The sequence below is a fragment of the Artemia sp. Qi Xiang Cuo genome, chromosome 7 (genome assembly GCF_049724085.1).
Source record: "Artemia sp. Qi Xiang Cuo chromosome 7, ASM4972408v1, whole genome shotgun sequence".
NCBI classification, from domain to species: Eukaryota; Metazoa; Arthropoda; class Branchiopoda; order Anostraca; family Artemiidae; genus Artemia; species Artemia sp. Qi Xiang Cuo.
Genome location: NC_142800.1, coordinates 75284102 through 75309901, shown reverse-complemented (window position 1 = coordinate 75309901; position 25800 = coordinate 75284102). Strand labels below are relative to the sequence as shown.

General features: G+C 35.6%; 1 protein-coding gene across 3 annotated transcripts in view; it reads right to left on the bottom strand.

The window, feature by feature from the left end:
• sdt (MAGUK p55 family member stardust) overlaps positions 1-25800 on the bottom strand; it is a 276035-nt gene that overhangs the window by 136424 nt on the left and 113811 nt on the right. For all 3 annotated transcript variants that reach the window (XM_089092566.1, XM_089092567.1, XM_089092569.1), the window contains one exon: positions 13324-14015. In XM_089092566.1, coding sequence (XP_088948692.1) covers positions 13324-14015 — 692 coding nt within the window. The remainder of the gene's footprint in view (positions 1-13323; positions 14016-25800) is intronic.

Below are 25800 nucleotides of genomic sequence, written 5' to 3'. Positions count from 1 at the left end.
GTTCATTTGAATTTCTTTCGTTGAAGTGTAAGAGTTGGAATATTTCAGTAGTGTTTGGTTGTGGTTTACCTTGTCACAGTTACATTTTCTTGATTTTTCAAAGTTCATTTTGAATTTCTTTCGTTGAAATGCAAGAGTTGGAATATTTCAGTAGTGTTTGGTTGTGGTTTACCTTGTCACAGTTACATTTTCTTGATTTTTCAAAGTTCATTTTGAATTTCTTTCGTTGAAATGCAAGAGTTGGATTATTTCAGTAGTGTTTGGGTGTGGATATGCTTTTCTCAGGTACATGTTCTTGATTTTTCAAAGTTCATTTTGAATTTCTTTAGTTGAAATGCAAGAGTTGGAATATTTCAGTAGTGTTTGGTTGTGGTTTACCTTGTCACAGGTACATTTTCTTGATTTTTCAAAGTTCATTTTGAATTTCTTTAGTTGAAATGCAAGAGTTGGAATATTTCAGTAGTGTTTGGTCGTGGTTTAACGTGTCACAGTTACATTTTCTTGATTTTTCAAAGTTCATTTTGAATTTCTTTAGTTGAAATGCAAGAGTTGGAATATTTCAGTAGCGTTCGGTTGTGGTTTAACTTGTCACTTTTACATTTTCTTGATTTTTCAAAGCTCATTTTGAATTTCATTTGTTTAAATGAAATAGTTGGAATATTTCAGTAGTGTTTGGCTGTGGTTGACCTTGTCACAGTTACATTTTCCTGATTTTTCAAAGTTCATTTTGAATTTCTTTCGTTGAAAAGCAAGAGTTGGAAAATTTCAGTAGTTTTTGGTTGTGGTTTACCTTGTCACAGTTACATTTTCTTGATTTTTCAAAGTTCATTTGAATTTCTTTCATTGAAATGTAAGAGTAGGACTATTTCAGTAGTGTTTGGTTGTGGTTTACCTTGCAACAGTTAAATTTTCTTGAGTTTTCAAAGTTCATTTTGAATTTATTTCGTTTAAAATAAATAGTTGGACTATTTCAGTAGTTTTTGGTCGTGGTTTACATTGTCACAGTTAAATTTTCGTGATATTTCAAATTTCTTTTTGAATTTCTTTCGTTGAAATTCAAGAGTTGGAATATTACAGATGTGTTTGGTTGTGATTTACATTGTCCCAGTTACATTTTCATGATTTTTCAAAGTTCATTTTGAATTTCTTTAGTTGAAATGCAAGAATTGGAATATTTCAGTAGTGTTTGCTTATGGTTTACCTTGTCACAGTTACATTTTATTGATTTTTCAAAGTTCATTTGAATTTCTTTCGTTGAAATGCAAGAGTTGGAATATTTCAATAGTGTTTGGTTATAGTTTACCTTGTCACAGTTACATTTTCTTGATTTTTCAAAGTTCAATTAGAATTTCTTTCGTTGAAAAGCAAGAGTTGGAATATTTCAGTAGTGTTTGGTTATGGTTTACCTTGTCACAGTTACATTTTCCCGATTTTTCAAAGTTCATTTTGAATTTCTATCGTTGAAATGCAAGAGTTCGACTATTTCAGTAGCTTACGGTTGTGGTTTAACTTGTCACAGTTACATTTTCTTGATTTTTCAAAGTTCAAATTGAATTTCTTTCCTTGAAAAGCTAGACTTGGAATATTTCAGTAGTGTTTGGTTTTGGTTTACCTTGTCACATTTACTTTTTCATGATATTTCAAAGTTAAATTTGAATTGCTTTCGTTGAAATGCAAGAGTTGGAATATTTCAGTAGTGTTTGGTTATGGTTTACCTTGTCACAGTTACATTTTCTTGATTTTTCAAAGTTCATTTTGAATTTCTTTCTTTGAAATGCAAGAGCTGGAATATTTCAGTAGTTTATGGTCGTGGTTTACCTTGTCACAGTTACATTTTCTTGATTTTTCAAAGTTCATTTGAATTTCTTTCATTGAAATGCAAGAGTTGGAATATTTCAGTAGCGTTTGGTGGTGGTTTACCTTGTCACAGTTACATTTTCATGAGTTTTCATAATTCATTTTAAGTTTGTTTTGTTGAAATGCAATATTTGGAATATTTCATTAGTGTATGTTTGTTTTTTACCTTGTCAAAGTTAGATTTTCTCGATTTTTCATAGTTCATTTTGAATTTATTTAGTTGTAATTCAAGATTTGGAATATTTAACTAGTGATTTGTTGTGGTTTACCTTGTTACAATTACATTTTCTTGATTTTTCAAATTTAATTTTTGAATTTCTTTCGTTTAAAAGCAAGAGTTGGAATATTTCAGTAATGTTTGCTTGTGGTTTACCTTGTCACAGTTACATTTTCTTGATTTTTCAATGTTCATTTGAATTTATTTAGTTGAAATGCAAGAGTTGGAATATTTCAGCAGTGTTTGGTTGTGGTTTACCTTGTCACAGTTACATTTTCATGATTTTTCAAAGCTCATTTGAATTTCTTTCGTTGAAATGCAAGAGTTGGAATATTTCAGTAGTGTTTGCTTGTGGTTTACCTCGTCACAGTTACATTTTAATGATATTTCAAATTTCATTTTAATTTATTTCGTTGAAATTCAAGAGTTGGAATATTTCAGTAGCGTTCGGTTGTGGTTTACCTTGTCAAAGTTAAATTTTCTTGATTTTTAAAAGTTAATTTTTAATTTCTATCGTTGAAATGCAAGAGTTGGAATATTTCAGTAGTGTTTGGTTGTGGTTTACCTTGTCAAAGTTACATTTCCTTGATTTTTCAAAGTTCATTTTGAATTTATTTCTATGAAAAGCAAGAGTTGGAATATTTCAGTAGTGTTTGCTTGTGGTTTAACTTGTCACAGTTACATTTTCCTGATTTTTCAAAGTTCATTTGAATTTCTTTCATTGAAATGCAAGAGTTGGAATATTTCAAAAGTGTTTGGTTGTGGTTTACCTTGCCACAGTTAAATTTTCTTGATTTTTCAAAGTTCATTTTGAATTTCTTTCGTTGAAAGCAATAGTTGGAATATTTCAGTAGTGTTTGGTTGTGGTTTACCTTGTCACAGTTACATTTTCTTGATTTTTCAAAGTTCATTTGAATTTCTTTCATTGAAATTCAATAGTTGGACTAATTAAGTAGTGTGTGGTTGTGGTGTACCTTGTCACAGTTACATTTTCATGATTTTTCAAAGTTCATTTTGAATTTCTTTCGTTGAAATGCAAGAGTTGGAATATTTAAGTAGTGTTTGCTTATGGTTTACCTTATCACAGTTACATTTTCCTGATTTTTCAAAGGTCATTTTGAATTTCTTTCGTTGAAATGCAAGACTTGGAATATTTCAGTAGTGTTTGGTTGTGGTTTACCTTATCACAGTTAAATTTTCTTGATTTTTCAAAGTTCATTTAGAATGTCTTTCGTTGAAATGCAAGAGTTGGACTATTTCAGTTGTGTTTGGTTATGGTTTACCTTATCACAGTTACATTTTCTTGATTTTTCAAAGATCATTTTGAATTTCTTTCGTTGAAAAGCAAGAGTTGTAATATTTCAGTATTGTTTGCTTATGGTTTACATTGTCACAGTTGCATTTTCATGATTTTTCAACGTTCATTTGAATTTCTTTCGTTGAAATGCATGAGTTGGAATATTTCAGTAGTGTTTGCTTATGGTTTACCTTGTCACAGTTGCATTTTCTTGATTTTTAAAAGTTAATTTGAATTTCTTTCGTTGAAATGCAAGAGTTGGAATATTTCAGTAGTGTTTGGTTATGGTTTACCTTCTCACAGTTACATTTTCTTGATTTTTCAAATTTCATTTCGAATTTCTTTCGTTGAAATGCAAGAGTTGGAATATTTCAGTGGTGTTTGGTTATGGTTCACCTTATCAGTTACATTTTCTTGATTTTCAAATTCATTTTGAATTTCTTTCATTGAAATGCAAGAGTTTGAATATTTCACTAGTGTATGGTTCTGGTTTACCGTGCCACATTTACACACATGAATACACATGTACACAATTGTGCATATCATGAGTGCTCATGATAAGTTAACCTAACCTTTTCCGGTGAGTATGGTTAGGTTAGACTAGATTAAGTTAGGTTAGATTAGGTTAGGTTAGCCCATATACGCATCACTTAGGGTAGCTTAGGTTAGGTGAGAGACATGCCCTAAGTTAGGTGTATGATTATGTTAGGTTAGGTTAGATTAAGTTAGGTTAGGTTAAGTTAGGTTAGGCTAGGTTAGCCTACGTACGCGCGCGTACGTAGGCTAACCTAGCCTAACCTAACTTAACCTAACCTAACCTAACTTAATCTAACCTAACCTAACCTAATCATACACCTAACTTAGGGCATGTCTCTCACCTAACCTAAGCTAACCTAAGTGAAGCGTACGTAGGCTAACCTAACCTACCCTAATCGAACCTAACTTAATCTAGTCTAACCTCATCCTACTCACCGGAACGGGTTAGGTTAACTTATCATGAGCACTCATGATAAGCACATGTGTGTACATGTGTATACATGTGTGTAAATGAGGCAAGGTAAACCAGAACCAAACACTAGTGAAATAGTCCAACTCTTGCATTTCAACGAAAGAAATTCAAAATGAATTTGAAAATCAAGAAAATGTAACTGTGATAAGGTGAACCATAACCATACACCACTGAAATATTCCAACTCTTGCATTTCAACGAAACAAATTCTAAATGAAATTTGTAAAACCAAGAAAATGTAACTGTGACAAGGTAAACCACGACCAAACACTACTGAAATATTCCAACTCTTGCATTTCAACGAAAGAAATTCAAAATGAACTTTGAAAAATCAAGAAAATTTAACTGTGACAAGGTAAACCACAACCAAACACTACTGAAATAGTCCAACTCTTGCATTTCAATGAAAGAAATTCAAATGAACCTTGAAAAATCAAGAAAATGTAACTGTGACAAGTTAAACCACAACCAAACACTACTGAAATATTCCAACTCTTGCATTTCAACTAACGAAATTCAAAATGATCTTTGAAAAATCAAGAAAATGTAACTGTGACAAGGTAAACCACAACCAAACACTACTGAAATATTCCAACTCTTGCATTTCAACGAAAGAAAGTCAAAATGAACTTTGAAAATTCAAGAAAATGTAACTGTGACAAGGTAATACACAACCACACACTACTGAAATATTCCATATCTTGCATTTCAAAGAAAGAAATTCAAAATGAACTTTGAAAAATCAAGAAAATGTAACTGTGGCAAGGTAAACCACAACCAAACACTACTGAAATATTCCAAATCTTACATTTCAACGAAAGAAATTCAAAATGAACTTTGAAAAATCAAGAAAATGTAACTGTGACAAGGTAAACCATAACCCAACACTACTGAAATATTCCATCTCTTGCACTTCAACGAAAGAAATTAAAAATGAACTTTGAAAAATCAGGAAAATGCAACTGTGACAAGGTAAACCATAAGCAAACACCACTGAAATATTCCAACTCTTGCATTTCAACGAAAGAAATTCGAAATGAACTTTGAAAAATCAAGAAAATGTAACTGTGACAAGGTAAACCACAACCAAACACCAGTGAAATAGTCCAACTCTTGCATTTCAACGAAAGACATTCAAAATGAAGTTTGAAAAATCAAGAAAATGTAACTGTGACAAGGTAAACCAGAACCAAACACTAATGAAATATTCCAACTATTGCATTTCAAATAAAGAAATTAAAAATGAAATTTGAAAAATCAAGAAAATTTAACTGTGACAAGTTAAACAACAACCAAAAACTAATTAAATATTCAAACTCTTGAATTTAAATTAAATAAATTAAAATGAACTTTGAAAAATCAAGAAAATGTAACTGTGACAAGGTAAACCACAACCAAACACTGCTGAAATATTCCAACTCTTGCATTTCAACAAAGGAAATTCAAAATGAGCTTTGAAAAATCTAGAAAATGTAATTGTGACATGGTAAACCACAACCAAACACCGCTGAAATATTCCAAATCTTGCATCTCAACGAAAGAAATTCGAAATGAACTTTGAAAAAACATGAAAATGTAAGTGTGACATGGTAAACCACAACCGAACACTACTGAAATATTCCAACTATTGAAAATCAGCTAAATAAATTAAAAATGAACTTTGAAAAATCAAGAAAATTTAACTGTGACAAGGTAAACCACAACCAAACACTACTGAAATAGTCCAAGTCTTGCATTTCAATTAAAGAAATTCAAATGAACCTTGAAAAATCAAGAAAATGTAACTGTGACAAGGTAAACCACAACCAAACACTACTGAAATATTCCAACTCGTGCATTTCAACAAATGAAATTCAAAATGAGATTTGAAAAATCAAGAAAATGTAACTGTGACAAGGTAAACCACAAGAAAACACTACTGAAATATTCCAAATATTGCATTTCAACTAAATAAATTCAAAATGAACTTTGAAAAATCAAGAAAATATAACTGTGACAAGTTAAACCACAAACAAACACTACTCAAATATTCCAACTCTTGCATTTCAACGAAAGAAATTCTAAATTATCTGTTATAAATAAAGAAAATGTAACTGTGACAATGGAAACCACAACCAAACACTACTGAAATAGTCCAACTCTTGCATTTCAATGAAAAAAATTCAAAATGAACTTTGAAAAATCATGAAAATTTAACTGTGACAAGGTAAACCACGACCAAACACTACTGAAATATTCCAACTATTGCATTTCAACGAAAGAAATTAATAATTAACTTTGAAAAATCATGAAAATTTAAGTGTGACAATTTAAACCACAACCAAACACTACTGAAATAGTCCAACTCTTGCATTTCAATGAAAGAAATTCAAAATGAACTTTGAAATATAAAGAAAATGTAACTGTGACAAGGTAAACCACGACCAAACAATACTGAAATATTCCAACTCTTGCATTGCAACTAAAGAAATTCAAAATGAAATTTGAAAAATCAAGAACATGTAACTGTGGAAAGGTAAACCACACCCAACCCCTCCGGGGTTGGGCTGTGGGTGCCGTAGTTGGATGTGGGGGGTCGGGGGGGGCCTTGGGGGCGCCGGGTGGGCCTTGGGGGGCCTGGGGGACTTTGGGGGACCGGTGGTGGGCCTTGGGGGCACTGGGAGGGCGTTGGGGGGTGTGGGGGGCACTTGCGGACCGATTGGTCCCTTGGGAGCCCGGTGGACCTTTGAGGGCCGGGGGCGGGCCTTTGGGGGGCCGGGGGGCCCGTGGGGTGCCTGGGGGCCATTTGGGGCCCGGTGGTGGGCCTTTGGGACCCTGTTGGTCTTTTGGGTGCTCGAGGGGCCCGTTGGGAGCCTGGGGGACTGTTGGGGACCGGGGGCGGGCCTTTGGGTGCCTGGGGGACCGTTGGGGACCAGTGGAGGGCCTTTGGGGCACAGGGAGGGCGTTTGGGGGTCTGGGGGGTACTTGAGGACCGATTGGTCCTTTGGGAGCCCGGTGGACCTTTGGGGGCCGGGGAGGGCCTTTGGGGGTCCGGGGGGCCAGTTGGGTGCCTGGGGGACTTTTGGGGACCGATGGAGGACCTTTGGGACCCCGTTGGTCCTTTGGGAGCTCGATGGGCCTTTGGGGACCGGTGGAGGGCCTTTGGGACCCCGTTGGTCCTTTGGGAGCTCGATGGGCCTTGGGGGGGCCGGGGGATGGCATTGGGGTGTCGGGGTGGGCCTTGGGGGCGCGGGGGGGGGGCCTTGGGGGGGCCGGGGGGCCAGTTGGGTGCCTGGGGGACATTTGGGGACCGGTGGAGGGCCGTTGGGGCACAGGGAGGGCCTTTGGGGGGCCCGGGGATGGCATTTGGGTGTCTTGGTGGGCCTTTGGGGCGCCGGGGGAGGGCCTTTGGGGGTCCGGGGGGCCAGTTGGGAGCCTGGGGGACATTTGGGGACCGGTGGAGGGCCTTGGGGGCACAGGGAGGGCCTTTGGGAGCGGGGGGGGCCTTTGAGGACCGGGGGCTTCCTTCGGGGTTGGGGTAGGAGGATTGGAACCCTTTTGGGTTGGGTTAGAGGACCTCACAACACTGTTCAAATGAAACTTGTGTATTATAACGACCAGAGAGTTTCACCTTTAAATTCTCTTCTAAAATCTCTTCAAAAATCTTCTTTTAAAATGTCTCTATCTGTTTCGCCGAAATAGTTCCATAACCTGTCTAAAACGGTTTTGCCCAAATTATCCCTAAACGCAAATTCAGCGTGTTCCTTTGTTATTGGCATCTCTGTGCTAACGCATTTCAAATTAATAGGAAACCTTTTCACGCGCTAAAACAATTCATCGCTAAGATGTTTCTTGCCTAATTGTTTCCATGGCCTTTGGTTATTAATATCCTTTGGAGCTCGACCAAAAGAGTTGTTCCCGAGGCAAAGACATTAATGATTTGAATCTATTCCTGGAGAAATGTTTCTAGGCGAAAATTTTTAAAGTCTGACAGATGATGTCATTGATTGATTGATCTGTCAAGAAAGGCGAAATTAATTTGTTGTTTCTCAGGGGAATTATTGATTCACGATAGGTGAATTGAGGTCGACAGCACAGGTGCTCTGACTCGTGACAGCACCACGTGGTTTATGGTTTTCTCAGTGAGAAAGTTCCTGTTTTTTCAAATTCTCACTGACAAAAACCATAAAAACATACAAAAATGTGAGAAAGTTCATGTTTTTCAAATTCTAACAGACAAAAAACATAAAAACAGACATAAATGTTAGAAAATTCCTGTTTTTTAAAATTCTCACTGACAAAAACCATAAAACATCCATAATTTGATGTTGACATCCGAGAAAAACATCAAATAAATCGAACAACACACATATCCATCCATGAAAACAACCATAAATGTGACAAAATTCATGGTTTTTCAAGTGAGAAAATTCCTGTTTTTTCATTCTCACTGAGAAAACCATAAACCACGTGGTTCTGTCACGAGCTTTAGGGTCACCTCTACTTATGAATTACAGATGCAAGGTGTTTCAAAAGATTAGTTGAAAGTCCATCCAAGCTTAATAAATTACCTCTATTTAAATCTATTAAACTTTTTTGGAATTCATCAAGACTAACTGGGGTCAAAAACATACTTGTATCCTCTGATTGACGAAGGTATTCTTTATATGAATGAGCCGAATTCGAGCCGAGACCACGAGTAACGTCAGAACCAATACTAGCAAAACGAGCACTGAAAAATTCTGCAATAGCTCCATTTCCCTTTGATTCAAGACTATTTTTATATATTAATAATTCTGGGTAAAAATTATTCCAATTATTCCAGCTGATCTGTCAAAATTTCTACACAATCGGGTTGGGTTCTATAATTTTCTTGGGCAAAAGTCAATTTTTACTAGGCCAAGTGGTGGAAAGTAGCCCAACTTAGAAACGTCGCTGACGGGGACGCCTCTTGGGCAAGATTTGGGTAAAGGAGTTTCAAATACTCACTGGTATTAATTTCGTTTTTTCCTCCTTGATTAAATACGCCGAAATTCTCCATTAATCCATTATACTCCATTATAAAAAGGACTCGCATTGGCTAAATCTCAATATTCGTAAGACCTCAATGTGAATAATACTTAAGGCAAATGAATTTCAATATATAACAGGTCAAATATATTATGATCGCAATTTGAATTCAATTTTAAAGTTTTCTGGCGGTGATTTGTTCACTGACTCTGTGATTTTGAAAATAATAAAACAAGAAAGTAGATATATTTTCGACGTTGCAGTTCCCCTTGTAAATTTCCCCAAAAGTACAGCCTCGTTGTCTTTCGACGTTTTAGGCAAAGCAGAAGGCCCAGCCAATGTTAAGGGCGTAGACAGACGGAGCGTTATATTTCAGCATGTTAAGAGCATACACTTACAAATAACAAACTGACTTTTCACAGAAAAGATAGCGAATTCTTGGCAAATTATTTTAAGTTCCTAAAGCAAGGGAAATAATATGCTGTCTGGTGGCTTTGCCAATCATATCAAGCAGGATATTAAGGGACCTAGTAAGCAACTCTACAGACCTTATACTGAAAATTTTCAACACGATGCTGAGAAAATTTCTCAAACTGAAAAGTCAGCCTCAAAAGGGATAAAATTGTCATATTACATATTTAAACCTAAAACCTAAAAACGCTACTCTGTCCAATTCTTAAGGACAAGAAAAACGGTTTTGACCAAAAACACACTTTTTTGATGCTTTTACTGGCTAATTTGCTTTCCTCATTGTCGGAAAAACACACACACACAAATAAATAAAAACGACGCTTAACTTACTCAGAACGCATTTCATGCTATTATAAAGATATTCAAAATAAGACTTGGATTGTAATTAAATAAAAATAATTTAACCTTTTTTTGAAATGCTTTATGAACAATTTTTCAGTTTTCGCAATGGGTTCAACACTGTATACAATTTTTCAGTTTTCGCAATGGGTTCAACTCGTATTTCTGAGTTTCATCCGCTTCAAGGCAGAGTGTTTTTCTTCAGAAATTGTTAAGCCCTTTTGCCAATCAACTTTTTCAGGTGAAGCTGGACATGTGGCTTCGAAATGGGTAGTCAATTAGAGTTTGCCCGAATACGGTGACTCTTGCTAGGCCCCATAAAGGCGTGCAGTCATTGGTTCTTACGGCACTTAACCAATTATAAACAAAAAATCGCGAAGAAAGGAAACGAGGACAATTAACAGCCAGTGAAAAAATTGAAAAATTATGCAAATATTTTGGTCAAGACCTCCGCTTGACCGTCCTCAGTGCAGAATAAAACTGATAAAAATATAAAAACCAAACCTTAAAATAAAAACACCAAACTAAAATTGGACGACCCTTTCCTAGTAACGGTGAAAGGGTAACTGAATAAAAAACACAAGTCTAAATGGCATTTCAGAATTTCATTTTGCGTAAAGCATTTTTAAAGGCTGATCGCTTTCCAGTTTGATTGTTATCGGAGACTCTATTCGATTGCACAATATAACTTTGTGGATGTATGTAAAAACGATCAGAATTAATAATTTTGTCATAAATGGGACTTAGAAAAGTTTCTCCAGTGTCTCTATTGAGAGCTACCTTTTCGTGAATGTGCTTTTTTATTTCAACTGCCTCCCTGAAAACTTGCGTGAGACCTTTAACGGGGGCAACGATAGAGGCCTCGTCAAACAAAATGAAATGGTGTGGATTCTCGTACACATGTTGCGCCAAGGCGGAATCAAAAACCTCAGGCCTTTGGCGTAACCTCATTCAGTGCGTCCTCTGCACTGAGGACGGTCAAGCAGAGGTCTTGACCGAAATATTTGCATAATTTTTCAATTTTTTCACTGGCTGTTAATTGTCCTCGTTTCCTTTCTTCGCGATTTTTTGTTTATCATGATTAGCCAGTGTGGTCTCAGAAATTACTTAACCAATTATGCCTGAAAAAGGCAGATGAAGACTTCACTTCAGTCAAGGACGTACCATACCCCCCCCCCCCCCCGCGCAAAAAAAGTCCTAAATATTCTGGATTATATGGGTACTTCTTATTCAGATTATCAAATAACTTTTTTATTTGTATTGCCAGTCTTCAAATTTGTTTTATTGCCCTCCATCCGCAACAAAACGATCCTGGATACATGCCTGGCCCCAGTGTATATGTATTTCTGTTATAATTCATATATACTCTGTAATGGTTCAGATGTCGATTCAAAACGCTCCCTAGGAATTTTATAATTTAGTTCTTTCCACCTGTAAGAATCCCAAAGACTACTTTCCTAAAGCTCTTTCAACACATGCAATGATGGATAGCGCGCTAGAAATCTTCACACATAGCACGAGTTGACAAAAATACTGGGCATTCTGAGCCCTCAATATCCAAAGATACCATCCCAGTGGCATAGAGAAAGCATAAAAGTATTCAGATAGTTAGTTTTAACTTTGAAACGGTATTGATTAAAATTTGTTGTTACTCTATACTGAAAACGAAGTGTAAAAATATTGTGATTATTATCTTCAAAAATTGTTTGCTAGTCGAAAAACTCCCTGGTAGGTGCGTGGAGCCTGAAAACGAGAATTTAGGCGTGTTTAATCAGGGAGGAAAAAACGAAATTAATACCAGTGAGTATTTGAAACTCCTTTACCCAAATCTTGCCCAAAAGGCGTCCCCGTCAGCGACGTTTCTAAGTTGGACTACTTTCCACCACTTGGCCTAGTAAAAATTGACTTTCGCTCAAGAAAATTATAGAACCCAGCCCAATTGTGTAGAAATTTTGACAGATCAGCCAGAGTATAAAAACTGGTAGAATTAGACGAATCGCGATATCGATATTTTTCATTTGGGCAATTGCAACCCATGGAAATTTTGCAATTGAGGTTGTGAGTCTGCTTGTGGGTGTGTACAAAACACGCTGTTCTGTTTGCGGTATGCCAAATAAAAATCAATAAAGAAAACATTAATATTATAGATTTTCTGAGAAACTTAGAAACGTTATTCTGAAACGTTTCGAAATTTTCCAGAATATTCTTCAAACAAGCACGTAGGCTACACAAGAATTTACCTCGGGGGGGGGGGGGGAGGGAGGGGTTCAAGGGGGAAATGACACATTAAAAAAACACAAAAAACCAATCAAGTGGAAAATATAGGAGATTATAGGGAAAATGATGATAATACTGACATTTTAGGGGGGCGAGGGCCCTCTCGATAGTACAAACGTGTCTGATTTATACGGCTCTGCTATAATTATTGTATTGCACAGATAGTGACAAATAGGGAAAAAAGAAACTAGTTCATGTTTCACACACATTTTTTTACCATGGTTCGCCGAATAATAATTAGCATTTATGACAACAATAATGAATGTGCATTGTCAGTTTAATATGTATATACTGATATTTATTAATCAAAATGTTATTGTTATTTGATTTATTAAAGTTATAAAAGTAAAAACATTTATATTTTTTCATTAAAGTGCAAATTATGTTCTGGCATTGGGAAGGAATGGGGGTTTTGAGCCCTACTCATGTTAATTTCTGCTTGTTTTGAGTTTGACTCGGTTATTTATTGTAATTTCTGTTCGTTTTGGGTTTCATTTGTTTATCGATGCTGATGTGTGGTAGTTTCACACTTGGTAGATTATTTGATTTTATTTTTGCTCATTTTTGGTTTAATAGAGTTCTTGACTTTTCTTTAAAAAACTTATTTTGTGGAAAAAGTTTTTTTAATTAATTGTTAGAAAGCAGCAATTGCGAAGAATAGATTTTGCATGCACTCCTAGGTAAAGTCACTGTGCCCCTTTCCCCCTTTCACTGTTTGGTCCTCCTACTTTAAATCTTTTGACACTCACAAACATCCTCGGTAAACCACCTGAGGCTGAAGATCCATATCTCTAGCCCTAAAAGGAGTGTGGCAGAGGGGATAAAACTGAAAAAAATTAAGTCGTTTTACCTCGTTAATCTACTTACCTCGGTTTCCTCACTGGAATTCCATCATTTTTTTCATCTTCTTTAGGTATGACTGATGATTTAAGAATATTTTCAATTGATTTACAATTAGGAATTCTCATTGCTTCTTCTTCCACCTTTGACTTGATTTCATTCATCCATGCTGAAGGAGACCCAATCGGAGACAGCAATTCTGGGGGATTTCCAAGAGAAAGATTTAAATCACAAACTTTTATATCAGCATCCGTAGAACCGTTTAGCAACGGAAGGTCTTCTTCGTCTTGATTAATGTCATCTAGCTTCGGTGGTGGTATACTGCTAAGCAACTCCTCCGAGCTTATATCACCAATGTTTTCTTTTTTGTCATCTATATTCCCTTTTACAGATTTTGGAGGACTCTCTGCACTACTAACTGCAATATTTAATGTTTCTTGAGGGTGTTGTTTGTTATCGATGTTTTCGACAGTGTGGACAGTCACGCATGATGTGCTTGAAACTAAGGATGGTTTTTCAGAAGTAGATTCACAGAAGGATGGTTGTCTAAGGAGTCCACCATCAAGCTCATCACTAGGACCGATAGAAATCGTGGTCTGTGTTTCTGCACCAATACTAATTACGGAAACATTTTCTTTCCCGTTTGTATCAGGCTTCTTTATCGATTTTTGAGAGCCTTGTGATACTAGATTTAAATTTGGCGCGGATTGGGTGCTTAGCTGTAAAGAAAGAAAAATAGCTAATTAGAAATGAAAATTCAAAAAACTTTTACACATGCTGTATGCTGTCGGGAAGGTATTCTCGAAAACCACACTGCCTTTCCGTGACCTACAAAAAACAGTTCAGTTGGGAACAATCCTTTTATTTGACAGTGAAACAGCAACAGAATCTCTGGATATTTCGGTCACATATACAGTGGAAATATATATGTGACATATATGCGAAATAATGTCACATATACAGTTTTTCTGCTGATGACGGCCACTGTATATGTGACGGAAATATCAGGAGATTTTTTTGTTCTTTCAAAGTCAAATAAAACGATTTGTCGCTGTTGGGAAATATTTTTCTAGTGAGAGCTGTTACTAATGACTATTGAATCTATTATATAAATATTATTTTTTAATATTTATATTCGTTGTTCAATATTTCTTTATTAAGAAATAAAGCCATTAATCATAAAAAGGTGTTTGAGTCGATATAGTTAAAAAAAAGTAAACGTTTACCATAAAAAATACCAAGAATTGCAAGATTATGTCATTTAGGGGCATTTGTAGAGTCCCTATCCCAAGCCCTCGAGTAGATGTTCAGCCCATTATCAAATACAATAAAAAATACCACACACAGGGAAGTTTAAACGTATAGTAGAAAACACCGCAAAACAGATAAAACAGAATACCATACAATGGAAAACACATAAACAGAGCACAAAACATACAAAACGCAACAAATGATAGAGTTTAGCCAACAAACTAATCAAAATCATTTTCTCTCCCAGATTCATTGAACTCTCCCAGATTCATTGGATTTCAGCGGGAGCAAGTAATGTAGCTAGAAGGATGAAAAAGGGGCAAGGGCCAGAAGGTGATAGTCCACAAGCATGGCCCACAAGGCTACAACCATAATGATAGTTAAGAGTTTCTTAAAAAAAAAACTGAATGGCTAGTTATCAGAAGCAACGCTGTAGCGTTGCCTATAGTAAAGGCCATACGGCTCCAATGTTTTATTATTAATTTTTTTTTCCCAGAGGCACTTCATATGGAAAGGGTCGTCGTAGAAGCTTCAAAGGGGGCTCATTCGACTGGAAATCGAGAGTTCTAGTGCCCTTTTTAATAGTCGAAAATGAATGGAGGGCAACTAGCCCCCCCCCCCCCCCCCCACGCCCATCATTCCCCCAAACACATCCAATAAAAATTTTGAGATAGTCATTTTGTTCAGCATAGTAGATTTCAAGATGGAAAATATGTTTTAGAGGAGGATACTCCCCCACAACCGTCAGGGCAAGGGTTTTCAGTTATGCCCTGGGGGCATATAAGGTTTTTATTGAGAAAGTTGACGTAAAAATTTCAAAACAGGCTCATTCGATTTGAAATTAAAGGGCTAGTGTCTTTTTTAATAGTCGAAAATGATTGGAGGGCAACTAGCCCCCCCCCCACGCCCATCATTCCCCCAAACACATGCAATCAAAATTTTCAGATAGCCATTTTGTTCAGCGGAGTTGATTTCCAGATAGAAAATATATTTTTGAGGAGGATACTCCCCCAAAACCCTCAGGGCAAGGGTTTTAAGTTATACCCTGGGGCATATAAGGTTTTTATAGAAGGCGTTGTCGTAGAAACTTCAAAACATACTCATTCGATTGGAAATTAAAGGGCTAGTGCCCTTTTTAATAGTCGAAAGTGATTGGAGAGTAACTAGCCCTCCACGCCCATAATTTCCCCAAACACATTCAATCAAAATTTTTAGATAGCCATTTTGTTCAGCGTAGTTGATTTCCAGATAGAAAATATATTTTTGAGGAGGAAATTCCCCCAAAACCCTCCCGGAAAGTATTGCAAGTTATGGCCTGGGGATATATAGGGTTTTTATAGAAGGCATTGTCGTTGAAACTTTAAAACAGATTCATTCAATTGGAAATTAAAGGGTTAATGCCCTTTTTAATAGTCGAAAGTGACTGGATTACAACTAGCCCCCCCCGGTCATCATTTCCCCAAACACAACCAATCAAAATTTTGAGATAGCTATTTTGTTCAGCGTAGTTGATTTCCAGATAGAAAATATGTTTTTGAGGGAGACACTCCCCCAGAACCTTCAGGGCAAGGGTTTTAAGATATGCCCTGGGGGTATATAAGGTTTTTATAGAAGGCGTTGTCTTAGAAACTTCAAAAAAGGCTCATTCGATTGGAAATTCAAAGGGATAGTGCCCTTTTTAATAGTCGAAAGTGATTGGAGTGCAACTAGCCCCCCCCCCACGCCCATCATTCCCCCAATCACATCCAATCAAAATTTGAGATTGCCATTTTGTTCAGCGTAGTTGATTTCCAGATAGAAAATATGTTTTTGAGGAGAACACTCCCCCAAAACCCTCAGGGCAAGGGTTTTAAGTTATGCCCTGGGGGCATATAAGGTTTTTATAGAAGGCGGTGTCGTAGAAACTTCAAAAAAGGCTCATTCGATTAGAAATTCCGAGGTCTAGTGCCCTTTATAATAGTCAAAAGTGATTTGAGGGCAACTAACCCCCCTCTCACGCCCACCTTTTCCCCAAACACATCCAATCAAAATTTTAAGACAGCCATTTTATTAAACGTAGTTTTAAGTTCTGGATATTAGGTCTTTGAGGATTACAACTCCCCCAAAGCCCTCAAGGCAAGAGTTGTAATTTAAGGATTCTCCGAATCCTTCATATTATTTCTTATGGAAGGGATGCTCGTATAAACTTTAGAGAGGGCTAATTAGATTGAAAATTGAAAATTCTTTTGATTGAAAATTGAAAGTTCATTTTAAGATTTATTTAGTCATTTACATTAATATATATTGTATGTTTTTCGCATTGATTGTTTATTTAATTTCTGTTCGTTTTAAGTTTCATTTATACTTGAATAGAAAAATATTTATTTTCGTTTTAAGCTTGATTTTCATACTCATTCTAAGCATTACTCGCTTTAAGATCTATTTATTCATTTATATTATTACTTGTTGTATGTTTTTTGCTATGATTGTTTATTTAATTTCTGTTCGTTTTGGGTTTCATTTATTCTTTAATAGTAATTTCTGTTTGTTTTGAGTTTGAATTTTAACAGGTATTTGTATCTCCTGAGCTTAAGTTTAAAATGGCCTTTACTTTTCTTTGAAAAACTTATTTTTCGGAAAGTTTTTTTTTTTTTAATTAACGCAAATCAAAGAGCAAAGAACATTTGGTTAAACTGAGTTTGATATACATGTCTGTATTTATGTGGACACCCAGTTCCTAAATAATATTTAAAAAAAACAAGTTTTTTTAACTGAAAGTAAGGAGCGACAATAAAGCTTAAAACGAACAAAAATTATTCCGTATATAAAAGGGGATGTCCCCTCCTTAACGCCTCGCTCTTTACACTAAAGTTTTTTATTGTTTGAAAAAAAAAGTTGTGATAAAGTGTCTAATTTTAGCATAAAGAGCGAGGCGTTGAGGAGAGGACAGCCCCTTTCATATACGGAATAATTTCTGTTCGTTTTAAGTTTTAATGTCGCTCCTTACTTTCAGTTAAAACAACTAGTTTGAAAATTTTTAAATTAATGCATTTTTTTATTTTGGCTCACCGTACATAATCATTAAAACAAAATTTGGATATTCATTTTAGTTTTACTTGGTTAAATGGCTTTCTCAAAAGTTCTTTAATTTTATTTACGAACGTTTTTATTAGTAATAAATATACGTAACTTACGAATTAACTTACGTAACGAACTTCTATAGTCATATATTTTTAATACGTATATTAGGGGGCTCGCCCCCTAGTCAATACCTCGCTCTTTACGCTAAAGTTCGAATTTTGTTCCAATTCTTAAAAATGACCCCTTAATCACAAAGGCCCTTAATTAGAATAAATGGCTGTTATGAAAGTACTAAAAATATTTGGCTTAAAGAGCGAGGTATTGACTAGGGCGCGAACCCAATCATATAAGTAATAATTTCTGTTCGTTTTAAGTTTTGATGTTACTCCTTACTTTCAGTCGAAAAACTTTGTTTTTTATTTAGTTTCTGATCGTTTTCTAAATAATGCTAGAAAATCCGGCACCCCCTTCATAGCAATGACCCTTCCCCTATGAAAAATTCCTCCGTGGAAAGACCGCCCAAATAAACACCGACCCAACCCCCTCCCCCACTACCAGAAATAATCACCCCTGAAAACTTCTGAAAGTGATTGGAGACGCTGGACATCTATGAACTAGTGCTAAATTAAGAAAGGATTTTAGGACACTTTACTGTGGCGCCCAGCCACCGAGAGTTTCAGGAAAGGGACCCAAAAATTTAACAAATTTGTGAAAAATTCAAATTTTTTTTCAAAATTTTGAGCTGAGATTAAGCACTGAAAAATTACTCCTTACAATATAAAGAGGGCCTTATACGAGTGTTTTGACTGTTTTTTCAAGCAAAGTTATGGTCTTATGTCAATTTTAAACTATTGGTCAACCTTCTTGAGACCGGAAGTGGGTGTGCCTTGTTTGCCTCTTTTTTAAATTTTTGATAGGCATGACTAATACTCTAGGCAGACATGCCTTTCCAAAAACTAACCTGATAATTATATGTCCGATAAGAGTCATTTATAATCCTGTCATTTACTCTTACCACATCCGTGTTAACATTGGCCTCTCAATTACTTGAACTATGCAACCTATTGCCCAAAATACTTGATAACGGGTAATTGAATTGAAGTTATCAAGTATTTTGCGCAATAGGTTGCATCAAGACTGGGCTGGGTAATTGTAGACAGAGAAAAGCCAAGACAGATAGTCCAAGTAATTGAGAGGCAAATGTTTAAATGGCTGGGGCACTGGTAAATGGCAGGAGTATGAATGATTCTCTTATTGGACACATACTTGTCAGGTTAGTTTTGGAATACTATATGTAAACATTGGGTAAAGTTCATAGCTTTCAGCCCTCCCCCTGGGAACTTTGGGGAATTAAGTCATCCTAAAAGAGATAGTTTTTATTTTTTCGACCATGCTGAACAAAATGGCTATCTCAAAATTTTGATCGGGTGCATTTGGGAAAAAAATGAGCGTGGGAGAGAACCTAGTTGCCCTCCATTTTTTTGATCACTTAAAAAGGGCACTAGAACTTTTAATTTCCGTTTGAATGAGACCTCCCACGATATTCTAGGACCACTGGGTGTATACGATCACCCCTGGGGAAAAAAAGAACAAAAAAAAACAAACAATAAACACGCATCCGTGATCTTTCTTCTGGCAAAAAACACAAAATTCCATATTTTTGCAGATAGGAGCTTAAAACCTCTATAGTAGGTTTCTCTGATACGCTGAATCTGATGGTGTGGTTTTCATTAAGGTTCTATGACTTTTAGGGGATGTTTCCTCCTTTTTTTCAAAAATCAGGCAACTTTTCTCAGGCGCGTAACTTCTGATGGGTATAACTAAACTTGATGAAGCGTATATATTTGAAATCAGCATTAAAATCTGATTCTTTTGATGTATATATTGGTATCAAAATTCCGTTTTCTAGAGTTTCGGTTACCATTGCACCGGGTCGCTTCTTACTTACAGTTCGTTACCACGAACTGTTTGATTAAATAAATAAAAACAAGTTTTTTTTTAACTGAAAGTAAGGAGCAACATCAAAACTCAAAACGAACAGAAATTGTTCCGTATATGAAGGATTATCCCCTCTTTAATACCTTATTCTTTACGCTAAAGCTTTTAGCTCTTTAAAAAAAATCTTCCTATACTAATTAAACAGCCCATGTGTTTGAGTAGCCGTTCATAAAAAAATTGGGATAAACAGCAAAGGGGTGGTTATATAGAACCAGTGATCGTATAATTTCGGGAGAGGGCTCATTTGATCGTATATCAAAAGTAGAAGTGCCCTTTTTAAGTAACCAAAAATATTGGAGGGCAGCTAGCCCCCCTCCCACACTCATTTTTTCCCCAAAGTCGCCCTATCAAAATTTTGAGATAGCCATTTTTTTCAGCATAGTCAAAAAATCTAGAAACTATCTCTTCGAGGATGATTTACCCCCCGTCCCTCCACAGTCTCCGTGGAAAGGGCTGCAATTTATTCACTTTGCCCATTGTTTACATATACTATTGGTTATTGGGAAGTATACAGACGTTTTCAGGGGGTATTTTTCTGGTGGAGGGGGTTACGTGGGAGGATCTTCCCATCGAGGAATTTTTCATGGGGTAAAGGGAATTTTCTATGGAGGTGGAGTCAGATTTCCCAACACCAAACAATCCATGGTAACGAACTGTAAGCAAGGAGCGACCCGGCTCAATAGTAACCGAAACCCTAAAAAACGGAATTTTGATCGAAAGAATTGGAGTTATGCTGATTTCAAATATATAAGTTTCAATAAGTTTAATCTTGCTCATCAAAGGTTACGAGTCTGAGAAAATTTACCTGATTTTACAAAAAAAAGAGAAAAAACACCCCCTAAAAGCCATAGAATCTAAATGAAAAACACACCATCAGATTCAGCGTATCAGATGACCCTACTGTAGAAATTTCAAGTTCCTATCTTTAAAAATGTGAAATTTTGTATTTTCTACCAGAAGAAAGATCACGGATGCGTGTTTTTTTTTTTTCCAGGTGTAATGGTGTTGACCCAGAGGTCATAGAATATTCTGATAGGGCTCATTCGAACAGAAATTAAAAGTTCTAGTGCCCTTTTTAAGTGACCCAAAAAATTGTCCGGTCTCCCACGCCCCTTTTTTCAAAATCGTCCGGTCAAAATTTTGAGATAGCCATTTTGTTCAGCATAGTTGAAAGGCCGAATAACTATGCTTTTTGGGATATCATGACCCTCCCAAAGCCCCCGGGGCTACAAAATTTTAACCTACAAAATTTGCCTACTGTTTACATATAGTATTTGTTATTGGAAAGTATGCATACATTTTTCGGGTGGGGCGGGGGAGTGAATTTTCTGCTGGTGGGATTTTCCACGGGGATAATTTTCCATGGGGAGGGAAGTTGTCGGGGGAATTTTACACTGGGGGAATTTGTCAGAATTCCTATACAAATTCTTCTTATGTCTTGCTTTGTGTTTTCCGTCACAATTTTACGCGTGGAGATGTTAAGGGTAATTTTTGGGGCTAAATTTTTACCAGGATTGAACTAGAGAATAAATTCTTGGGGAGGAGGGATTCTTCCATGGAGGAGTTGCTAGATTTCCTGTTATTATTTAAAAAACGACCAGAAATTTAAAAAAAAACAAGTTTTTTCAACTGAAAGTAAGGAGCAACATTAAAACTTCAAACGAATAAAAATTATAACGTATATGAGGGGCTTATTCCTCCACAACACCTCGCTCTTTGCACTAAAGTTTAAATTCTGTCCCATTTCTTTAAGAACGACTCCTGAAACACTATGTTCGTTTTATTAAAACAATAAGAAGCTTTTTTTATTAAAGTACTAAAAAACTTTAGCGTAAAGAACGAGGTGTTGTGGAAAAGTAGCCCCCTCACATACGTGACAATTTCTGTTCGTTTTAAGTTTTAATGTTGCTCCTTACTTTCAGTTGAAAAAACTTGTTTCTTTTTTATTTAATCCAAAATAAGGCTCCAAATGAGTCTTTCAAAAGTCGTGACCTATCTAGTCCCTTTTTACGTCGGAAAATGAAAATTCCTGAAATCACAATTGTCCTAAAAACACCGTCAAAATAATCTAATGCCTGAATTCTCTTGTATACAAATTCGCTGCATACAAATTTGATTACCCCAGGTGAGAACGTTTAAGAATAGCAATAACATCTTTGCTATTCACTCATCCTTCTGAAGCCTGGGACCAAATGTCAACCGACAAGTTGACAGTTCTCAAATTTTAGTCAGCAGACGATTTGTGAAAAATATATTCGGGGGTCTGGAAGGGGGAAACGCATCTTCCCAAAGTCTGGACCTATCTAGATAGTTTTTTTTACACCAGAAAATGCTAAAACGCCAATTTTCAGAGAAAATAATGTGTCCTTTTCGAGAAAAAAAATATACAAATACACACACACACACACACATATATATATATATATATATATATATATATATATATATATATATATATATATATATATATATATATATATATATATATATATATATATATATATATATATATATATATATATATATATATATATATATATATATATATATATATGTATGTGTGTGTGTATTTGTATATTTTTTTCTCGTTTTATGTTTCTTTTTCGTTATATATATACATATATATAGATTAATAAGATAGATAGATAGATTAGAATCTTACGGTTCTTAAACTTTCTGATTTATATACTTTTTCATTCATGAGACTTTATGCTATGGTTTTGGGCAAGTGAGTAGCCATAATGCCGAACAAGACACCAATATTTTTATTTTGATATCATTCAGCCGTTATTCAACCAGGAAAATCCTCTGAGGTGAGGGCGCACCCTTTCCAAGGTCATAAAAATCACAAACCATGTGGCAAAAATGAAAGTATTTCTTAAATCAGTCTTTTCTTCAGTCCTGACTCCTCCCACAAGTATATTGGCTCATAGCCTTCTCCTAAAAAACGAGCCGAGTGGCAACTTTATTTTTAACACATGTCATGACGTTTTATTGGCATACCCACGGACGTTTACATTTTGTGTGTATTAATTTTATTAAAATTAAAAAGAACTTACAATTCTTTCGTATTATTTTCACCCAAGCCCCATATATTCGAGAATCACTAAAGAAAAATAACTACGGAAATGAAAAAAAGAAAGAAAGAAAGAAACAGGAAATTTAGCAGGGTGACAGATCGATGCCCTTGGTGGTTTTTGAAGGATTATGCACTAGAAGAATAAAAACATGTTTGAGATCAGCTCGTATTTACTTATTCAATTAATGAGACCCCCCTCTTTACTTGAAAATTACAATCCCACAAAAGCAGGGGGTTTTGACCTAGGTTTGGCACATCTTTAAGAATGAATTTCTCTACAGTTACCTAATATGGTAAACAACTAATGTTTCAGCAAGCTTATTCTAAAATGAGTACGAGATCACCTGGTTGTTCTGCTTGGGTGGTATTCACCAGTTGGATCATCGGTGAATACGAAAATCACCATGTTGGATCACCTGGTTGGTGCGGGATCAATAACAAAGTTTAGAAGCCCTACCAGTATAGATTTGGATTATTTGGAACCTATACATAAGAACAACCAAGAGACATGTGTTCGTCATAGTGACATCTGTCCTTGAATCGACAAGTAACGAAAGACGGTGAATTGAAAAAAAATAAAAAAAAGAGTAATAGTGGGTTGAGTCTAACTCTTGAAGACCCTCAAAAGGAAGAGGAGAATTGGACAAAGAATAATTGTCATGCACCGTAAAAAGGGAAAATATTCTACAAGTTATTATTTGCAAAAATAGCAGTGAGTTCTTAAAGGCACTTATTCGTCATATTGATTTAGTTCATGGGTTGTTGGCTTGTGGCATCTAAAAAGGAAAAAAAAAATCCTGATAGATTGCAAATAGAGGACATTTAAATTCAAAATTTTACTTTTAGTTGTAAATTGAACCAATTTTTTGTGTCTATAAAGTAAACACCATTTTTTCCTATTAGATAAAGATCAAAAATATGTTTGATATTATCAACAATAATATATGATAACAGCATGTTACTAACAGCTAACAGCCAAAGACTATTTACTAACAGCCCAAACTATTGAAAATAATAATTCCATCTGACTATGTCAATAATTGGGCTAGTAAAGAGGCCAGTTTACACTTTTAAAAAATCTAGAATTTCATTAAAATGCTTTTCCCGTCTTGTTTGAACAGTCAAACAGATTTCAATCAATACAAAATTTCATTTTGAATCTAAGCACACCGTTTAGCTTCCAAATCTTAAACAGTCACAGAGTTTGTATTTCAATTTTCTAATTTAATTTTCTAAGCTTCTAAGAGCAACGAGTTAAGCAAAGGGAATAAAACTAGCACTTTCGTCTTAAGCCTCAAGTAGTAACATGAGATGAGATTGTACCGCTTTGAGTATTAGTGAGATTGAAACGGGGCTGTGAGGATGATATTTGGAATTCCTCAAAGAAATTCAGAGCTAAAATTTGAAATAAATGTTCTATTGCTTTGTGTGCGTGACAGCCAAAATTTAATAACTTTAATAGAAATTTCCAAGAAACACTGAATATCATCAAGAAAATGTCGATGTCTTTTACTTTCAAAGAACTTGACATCGCTGCCACTCTTCAGGATTTATCCACAAGGTCCTACAATTCCGGTCTTAAGCTAAGGATCATTGGAATATATATGTTAATAGCAACCTTCAAAGTATATTCAATATATTCATTATTTTTAAATAATATATTAGGACTTTCTTCAGACGTCGTGATTTTTAGTTGGTGAATATTGGGATAGCTAAAACTTGAAATAAAATATACTAATGTTTTCATTCATATATATGCGACAGTCAAAGTTTAATAATTCAAACAGAAACTTCTAGAAAACTTTGAATATCTCCAAGGAAATGTAGATTTTTTTTTTGGAAAAACTTGTCAGGGCTGCCCCTCCTCAGGGTTTTTCGCAAGGTCTAACAATTCCGGTCTTAAACTAAGAATTACTGGGAAAGTAAATATTTTAATTATTGCCTTCAAATTATATTTACTACATAAATCATTTTTACTTAATATATTAGGACTTTCTTCAAACGTCGGGCTTTTTCGCCTGTGTTTTTTTTCTCAGGGGTGATCACATCGACCCAGTGGTCCTAGAATATCGCGGGAGGGCTCATTCGAACGTAAATTTAAAGATCTAGTGCCTTTTTTAAGTGACCAAAAAAATTGGAGGGCAAGTAGCCCACGCTCCCACGCTCATTTTTTCCAAAGTCATCCGATCAAAATTTGGATATAGCCATTTTGTTCAGCATGGTCGAAAAACACAGTAACTATGTCTTTGAGGATGACTTAATCCCCAACAGTCCCTGGGAGAAGGTCTGAAAGTTATGAACTTTGCCCAATGTTTACATCTAGGCCTAGTATTGGTTATTAGGAAGTATACAAAAATTTTCAGGGGGGATTTTTTTAGGTAGTTGGGGGGTTGGTTGGGTTGGGTGTTACATGGGAGGATCTTTCAATGGAGGAAGTTTTCATGGGGAAAGGGACATTGCTATGAAGGGGGCGCCAGATTTCCCAGTATTATTTAAAAAAAACGATCAGAAATTAAATAATAAAAAAATTCCAACTAAAAGTAAGGAGCAAAATCAAATTTTAAAACAAACAAAATTAATACGTATATGATTGGGTTCACCCCCTACTCATTACCTCGCTCTATACGCTAATGTTTTTTTTTAACTTTCATCAGAGCTATTTATTCTAATTAACGGCCTTTTTTGATTAAGGGGTCACTCTTAGACAATTGGAACAAAATTTCAACTTAGCGTAGAGAGCGAGGTATTGACTAGGGGCCGAGCCCCCTAATATATGTAATACAAATATACGAATATAGAGCTTCGTTACGTAAGTTAATTCGTAAGTTACGTCTGAAGCAAATTTCGAGAAAGCCATTTAGCCAAAAAAAAGTAAAAATAATATGCAAATTTTGTTTTAATTACTCATGTACGGTCAGCCAAAGTAAAAGCTGTATTAACTCAAAAACGTTCAGAAATTAAATAAAAAACAAGTTTTTTTAACTGAAAGTATGGAGCGACGTAAAAAATTTAAAACAAACAGAAATTATTCCGTATATGAAAGGGGCTGCCCCTTCCTCAACCCCTCGCTCTTTACGCTAAAGTTTGAATCTGTCTCACAACTTTGTTTTTTAAAA